We start from the raw sequence: 7739 nt of genomic DNA on the forward strand, positions 1-7739 counted from the left end.
AAATAGGAGCGACAAATATTGTTAATCTGGTGGAGGACTTTCTTGGGGAGTATGACAGTCTGGCTCCAATAGTTGGAGATACTCATGAGTATAGGGTTGACAAGCTGGAGATGAGTTGTGTAGGAAAGATACCTAGCATACCAAGACCTGATCCGGTTTGTCATCTTTTCCACTAGATATTCACAGTCTGCAATTGTGTACCGTTTGGAGTTGAGGGGCATCCCTAGGTAGTGGACAGGAATGTTTTCAAAGGTGAACTCCAGGCTTTGAGCTGCTTGATTTCTAAACTCCTAATCAACCCGGCAAGGTATATCTCTGATTTGGAGTTATTGGAGCATAGACCCGAACTTGCCGAAAAGGTTTCCACTCTTGCTTGAGAATCATTATAGACTTCATATCCCCTTTACAGAACAACATTAAGTCATCAACGAAGACAAGGTGGTTGAGCTTCATTCTGAGGCATCGAGGGTGGAAGGAGAAGCCCTCGGTTTCCCTTACTACTTTGAGAATCCTGGACAGGTACTCCATTCCTATCACAAACAGGAGGGGGGACATGGGGTTCCCTTGTCTGACACCCCGTTTAGCTTTAAAAGATTCCATCGGAGAGCCATTAATCATCAGAGAGTACTGGGTGGAGGTTACACAAGACATGACGATTTTGATGAATCTACGTGGGAAGTTTAGGCCTATCATCATATCTTTAAGAAAATCTAAATTCAAAGTGTCATAAGCTTTGCGCAGGTCCATCTTTAGGAGGCAGCTAGGGATGCAGTACTTTCTCCCATAGTGCTTCACTATATCTTGGCACAGCAGGATGTTGTGGAGGATGTTGTGCCTTTCAACAAAAGCCCCCTGATTGGGGCTGATAATGGAGCCAAGGACTAGCTTAAGCTTCCTGCAAATGAGCTTGGATATGCATTTATATATAACATTGCAGCATGAGATGGGACGGTAGTCTCCTGGACCAGTGGGACAATGGATTTCGGGAATTAATGTAATTGCTGTGACAATCCATTCCTTAGGGAGTGTCCCTGTAGCAAAAAAGTTCTGGACATCTCAAATCAAATCTGTTCTGACCACCAGCCAAGCTGCTTTGTAGAAACCACTATTGAAGCCCTCAACACCGGGTGCTTTGTCTTCAAGGATGCTCTAGAGTGCTTTCTTGATTTCATTAGGAGAGAAAGAGAGTGAAAGGATGTTGTGTTGACTCTCAATGAGGATAGGACCCTGTTGGATAACATTCATATTGATAGGACGTCTATCTTTGGTGTCGGTGCACAAGAGGTCCCTGTAATATGCTTGGAATATCTCTTGGATCCTGGATTGGTCAAAAGTGGCCTCATCTACTACATGGAGCACATTGATGGTATTCGCCCTATGCCTCTGTTTAATGGACTGGTGGAAAAAATTTGTGTTCTCATCCCCCATAGTGAGCCAATTTATTTTCGCTTTCTGCGTAAGAGCTGAGTCCCTCTCTTACTTAGCTTTTTTGAGGGTATTTGCCATAAAACATTCAACATTCAACATTTATTATTATTATTATTATTATTATTATTATTATTATTATTATTATTATTATTATTATTATTATTATTATTATTATTGTGATTCTTATTATTATTATTATTATTATTATTATTATTATTATTATTATTATTATTATTATTATTATTATTATTATTATTTTTATTTTTATTATTATTATTATTATTTTGGTTTTATGAAGCTGATGATGATGTTGTTGATATTAATATAAAAATAAGAATTAATAATAATGATAACAATAATAATAATAATAATAATAATAACAATAATAATAATAATAATAACAACAACAACAACAACAACAACAACAACAACAACAACAACAACAACAACAATAATAATAATAATAATAATAATAATAATAATAATAATAATAAAAGTAATACCTTAACTACTATTATTTATCATTAATAAAAAAAATTATAATAACAAACTCAATGAAACCAAATCAGATCAGATCAGACCAGACCAGACCAGATCAGACTCAGACCAGATCAGTTCAGATTAGACCAGATCAGATCAAAAAAATTCAGATCAGATCAGACTAAATCAAACCAAATCAGATCAAACTGAATCAAACCAGATCAGATAAGATCAAATCAGACCATAGTAAATTCAGATTAGATCCAATCATATCAAACGAAGAGAACAGACCCTAAACCTAAATAATATTACAATACAAATTCTGAAATCAAACAATTTCTCAAAAAAATTATCTCTATTAAATTGACGCAATATACACTTACTGTCTCAAAATAATCAATTACAGTTTTAAAGTTATCAATTTTATTAATCTTAAAACAATTACTTACAACCTTAACATGATGACTTATAAATTATAATCATAAAATAAACACTTATATTCTTAAAATAATTAATTAGACAAATATGCTAATTATATAAACTCATCTCAAAGACAAACTCATACAAATTACAAAACTTGCTGATACAACAAAGGCTAAATCATACATCTAAGAATATCCATTTGAAATTTCCACACAAAATTCTTTAAATCCTCGATCTTAGCCACATTTCCTTTAATGAAATTTCTCCACAATAAATTTTTAATTTTTATTTACATATTTTTTCTCTTTTTAATATTATCCACACAATTTCAACATTTTCACTATTATGTAATCTGTGTCATTTCTATTATTACAATTTCAACGGACAGAGGAGTATTTAAATGATTATTTGAAGTAATAGTGCAAGTATCTTCTTGTATAAGACTAATGTCTATCACATTGGACCATTTAAAGCTCTGGTAACAACAGCCTCACGCGTACTTGTTCAAACCGTGGAAAAAGCGATGTTTTTTGCTCCGAGTATGCTTCTGAAATTGCCTCGCTACAACAAAAGGGATAAACTGCACCTGCGGAACAAAAAAGAGGTACTATGCCAGTAAAACTCATCATCAACCAGGAACAGGATACAAATAATCAAAGCAAATGCAAGTATTGCTTTTGTTTGTTCAAAAAACAGCGAAAGTCGAATGTAACGAGAAAGTGTAGCCATTACTTGAGCATACTTTAATGGACTTGAAAGTTGGCAAAAACAATAAAAATGGATACCTGAGAATTATTGCGTATGCCAAAATCCTGAAGTGCTGTACTTTCATCGAGAAGTTTGTCATTGCGATACAAGAGGCAATAATTCGCCCATACGTGTTTCCTGTAATTTCAATAGAATGTTGGGCCAAGATACTCTTTCTAATCTACACCAAGTTAATAAGTATTATAAACCTGTGTGCCCCAGAGCAAGACATTTATAATATAGATACATGATGCTCCAGAACTGCTGATACTGAATTCAACATACATATTCAATCTATAATACTAAAGTACATTCCGTTCTATTAACCCAAATAGCTCCCACCTATGCAGGGTTTAGGGGATACGATGAACGCAACCTATAATACTTACTGAATTGAAGTACATTAATCTATGTTTCCCTCCTAAACTCCCTTCAGTTCCTCACCTACTCCCTTACCCAAGTCCTTATTCAACTCTTTTATCAGATCAGAAAACTCTAAATGGAAATTAAAGTCATTTCTTCATTTCACTCATTTAAAAAAGATATGAAAAGAATAACGGGTCAACCTCAAATGAAAAGAAACAGGGATACAAATAACAAGTCATGTCTGAGCTACATGTTGCTATACACAGTCTTAGCTAGTAATGCTCGTAAAAGAAGAGAATGATGAAATTCCTTGTATTAAACTGCAATTGCAGAAAATTTAGAAACTAACAAGCTTTTGAGAGGCTTGTTCTCTTCCAAGAAAAACTAAGAAAATGTAAAGCTAACATAAGAAAACTTCATGATTCATCTCATGCCTTCTCTCCTCTTGATTAACTATTTGAGCACTTGCATTCGATTCTTCCACAAGCTTCTTGTAACTAACATCATTCCTAGTCAAGTAAGCTTATTCTTACCTGCTTTTGTCTTTATTTACCACTAAAATCTCCTAATTAACTGCTGCGAATCATTCTTTATAAGCTATTTCCAGACGATTAATTTTGTTGTTCACAACACGCCCCTTGCAAGCTTGGTATCTTGCAATACCGGAAAGATTGCTTTGGGGACTGCAATGGAGGAGCTTCAGAACTTGAACTATGTCGACGGCTGAACTCTGAGAATATTCATGTAAAGTGTTGGGAGGAGTGGGCACATTACTGGGTTGGTTTTATGGGTTCTCTGACTAGGAAAACAAAGAATAGAACGGGCGCATTACAACTTTGACATTTTAAAGAATTAAATCCCAAAAATTAGGTGGGCTACATAAACTAGTCGGTCATTCCCAGTGGTCATCCACATAAATTTTTCTCTATTCATATCGATTTCCTACCATCTCAACCTGTAAATTCAAATTCTTCATATTCGTTTCCACTCCTACCCTTCGGGTCCTCTTTGGTCTTCCTTATCCTCTTTTAAATCCCTCAAGTTCCAACTTTCTATAATCCTAACCGTTTCGCCAATACTACATTGTTGCACAAACCCAAATTATCTTAAACGACTATCTTTCATCTTATCCCGAATACCCCTTTGCAACGATCACTAAAATCTACCACACAACAAGGAGCAATTTAAGGTAAGTGGTTAGCTCCCAAACTTCTGCTCATCTCCAACAAGACATGGAAGCATGTGAATCAGCATCAAGCTGAGATGAATCTTCCATCAAAACTGGTTTCTATAGCAACAATGCCTTGAAACTCTTAATTAGCAGAGGCTTTGTCTGCAGCTACCTTTTGATTTACATAAAACCCAGGCTATAACAGAACATCAAAAACTCAATGTTCATAAATCAATTCCTAAATGCTCTAATAACCATGTATAAAAAGAATTATTTGAGAATTACATCCTTAAGATGTATGCCTTTTGCGAATTGCCACCTCAATTTTTTTATTTGCGAATTAAAACCACCAAAATATCAAAGTTTACAGAATTCAGGCCAAATCATAGGATCCCGACTATTTTAGCTTGAAGTATGCCATAGATATTGATACTTTGGTGTCTCTAACCCGCAAAAAAATATATTGAGGCTGTAATTCACAAATAGCCTAAACTTTAAGGCTGGAATTCGCAAATTATTCATATAAAAAAAGGACAGTCTAAGTCTTTCGCTCACTACCCATTCATGAAGAGCATATTATGAAAGTATCCTCCAATGAGTTCAATCTCAATTTCAACACTTCATTTGTGACTCGTGAGTAATTTGTGTAGTGCACGCTTCGTGCACCAATGACATTATATATTTATGCTGACCCAAAGGCCACAAGCAAGGAAATTTCGTTCGATTCATGAACCCGTAATGCAAAATGATACATCCCAGTGCAACACAAAGCTACTTCGACTGCATGAAATATCATTATACAAATATCTTGATTCTCATCAATTAAAACTGTCTACCAATTTGATTCTCCTCAATCAGAGCTGCCTGCCAACTCAATTCATTTTGGAGTACTCTGACACGATAATGCTATCACCTCAATGTATCACTTGGCTCCTTAGTGAACCTTTATAGTACTTGAGGAGAGGAGAAGATCAGTATAAAATTTTATTGGACTATTTGTCAGAGAATCAAAGATTTATAGACGGCCAAATATAAGAATCAGCCAAAATTACCCAAATATTTGTCCTTCACCATTCACATTTCTTTCAACTTCAAATTACAATGAGCTCAAAAAATTACTTTGGATACTCTTATCAAAATTGAGAGTCCTATGACAACAAGTCACACGCAAAAGTCTCTTTGAAGAAAAATAACCATGTTAAAAAAAGTACACCATAAAATTCTTCCATTACATTTACTTTCCAAAGGTCATTGAAGTTTATCCAATGCACAATTTGGTTTTTTTGGGGGTTGAATGTAAACAACAGACCACCAGAAAACAAACTATAAATGCACTAAATTACTACAGAAGTCCATAGAGAATAAATCATACCAAGAAATTTGACGATGGCCCATCCGTGATTGCTCCAAATCGTTGACTTTCTTTTTAATAGCAAGCTTTAAATCCTTCACTGTCGCAGTATTCATGACTACAACATCTGAAAATATGCAATAAAATACATCAGAAGTTCATCGAATCAAAGAATGCATACATGGGCTGAGCTATTGGTCGGCTAGTCGATCTCAACCCACCCTCAAAAATCAGTCAAAATGTTGTATATATAGAGTATTTAACCTACCAATTACTTTAACTCTCTTCACACAGTTTTCACCTAAAACCAGTTCTTATTTCAGCTCTTTTGTGAAAGCCAGCCACAACCCTACACTTCTTCCAATTTTCGACCCTTCACGTAATTTTTTTGTAATGTCGATATGAATTTCTAGGTTTCCTCACCTAAAGTCTTGTGTTTACCTCTAAATGCACATCAATCTGTTAGTAAAAATGCATAGATAAAATAAGACTCCACTCGCTGAATTTTCGACCCCTAACCCTAGATATTGATTTGTGAAAATGCAAAAGAGAAAAGAGAGAATACCAAAGGAAGAATCAGGCTTGAGAACTGAGATACGCATGGCACTACCAAGCTCCAAGCTAATAAGGGTGTCAACATCGGATAAAGTAGGGTTCTTTGGGACATCAGCGAGAACAGGGTCGTCTAGTAGAGCTGCTAATGTTGAATTCAGCCTTGCCCTCTTTACGTTCTCACTGCTGTAGACTGCTCCTCCACCTCCAGAAGTTGAACCTTCCTCAATCTTCTCACTCAGTTCCATGCTGCTTTCTCTATCTAGGGAATTAGTGTCTTGCCTATTTTGTTGTAACATGGTGGAAATTCTTGTTATACCTTTCTCTCTGGATTGTTTTACAAAAATTATTTAGCAGTGGAAATCATCAATGATGAACTTTCACAATGAAATTACAGCATGACATCAAAATTTTTAAGATTGAAAGAAAATTACAACTAAAATTGAGATTGCTACGAAATTTCTGAAATGAAAGCTTCATATACAATCTTCTTAAGATTTTTTATGGAGAAAAAACTTCACCAAAGGAACATATAGATTGAAGAACTACTATGAAATTAACTATTACTCACATTTAAGAAATAACAATGTAAAATAATTTGTAGGAATACGACCAAGACGATTACCCCCAAAAGGAAACGAGTGAACTAGGATACGATCGCCGACAAGAGCATTTTGCAGAGCTTTGGGGGCGCTTGGTATGCGGGATTATGTATGTATGTATATGTATATAGTGGCTATAACATCTCTCTAAGAGACAACTCTTAGGAGGTCCAACCCAAAAAAATTGCTTTTTAAATTCCCACGGTTTCCAAATAGAAACACAAAAATTTCGTTCCATATTGAAATTGTTGCTCGAAATTCATCAGTAATCCAATGGAAGATTTAATGCTAAATATTGATAAATCTTCATCTCAAAATCAATCTGATCATGATACAAATGAAATAACTAGTATAATAATTTTAATTCATAATGAATATTTTTTTTCATTCACTTAATAAATTTGATAATGAAATTCTAACTAATATTTTAATTATTGAAATTAGTTTCAACACTTGATAATCTAATGCTAGAATTTGATAATCAAAATAAGATAAAAGATGAAAAAAGCAATACCAATACATTAGATGAAGGTATATGCTTTGTGTATTCATCATTTATTATACTACACATGGGTTTTTAAGTATATGCAGAGTAAGTATTGAGTGTATGTAAAGTAAA

General features: G+C 34.5%; 1 protein-coding gene across 3 annotated transcripts; it reads right to left on the minus strand.

The window, feature by feature from the left end:
- Nucleotides 1-2474: 2474 nt before the first annotated feature.
- LOC130797486 (U11/U12 small nuclear ribonucleoprotein 25 kDa protein) lies at nt 2475-7373 on the minus strand. Of its 3 annotated transcripts, none has more exons than XM_057660086.1 (5): nt 7144-7373; nt 6532-6845; nt 5988-6093; nt 3117-3216; nt 2475-2917 (listed from the first exon to the last, which is right to left on the minus strand). In XM_057660086.1, exons 1-5 carry the CDS (start codon nt 7356-7358, stop codon nt 2822-2824), a joined length of 831 nt encoding a protein of 276 aa, XP_057516069.1. In that variant the 5' UTR covers nt 7359-7373; the 3' UTR covers nt 2475-2821. The 3 variants fall into 3 exon arrangements, with proteins under 3 accessions (XP_057516069.1, XP_057516072.1, XP_057516070.1); XM_057660089.1 differs by lacking the exon at nt 7144-7373 and adding an exon at nt 6953-7082 and having other exon boundaries at nt 2480-2917; XM_057660087.1 differs by having other exon boundaries at nt 2481-2917; nt 7090-7258.
- Between the last annotated feature and the right edge of the window lie 366 nt (nt 7374-7739).

The sequence above is a fragment of the Amaranthus tricolor genome, chromosome 13 (genome assembly GCF_026212465.1).
Source record: "Amaranthus tricolor cultivar Red isolate AtriRed21 chromosome 13, ASM2621246v1, whole genome shotgun sequence".
Taxonomy (NCBI): domain Eukaryota; kingdom Viridiplantae; phylum Streptophyta; class Magnoliopsida; order Caryophyllales; family Amaranthaceae; genus Amaranthus; species Amaranthus tricolor.

Excerpts from the sequence above, each read along its gene's own strand:
- LOC130797486 (XM_057660086.1), bottom strand. The coding sequence starts at position 7,358 with ATGGAACGAAATTTTTGTGTTTCTATTTGGAAACCGTGGGAATTTAAA. Across the intron at positions 6,846-7,143 it reads TCACTCGTTTCCTTTTGGGG|AGAGAAAGGTATAACAAGAA; the intron begins GTAATCGTCTTG and ends AAAACAATCCAG. Across the intron at positions 3,217-5,987 it reads GGCCATCGTCAAATTTCTTG|GAAACACGTATGGGCGAATT; the intron begins GTATGATTTATT and ends TTGAAATTACAG.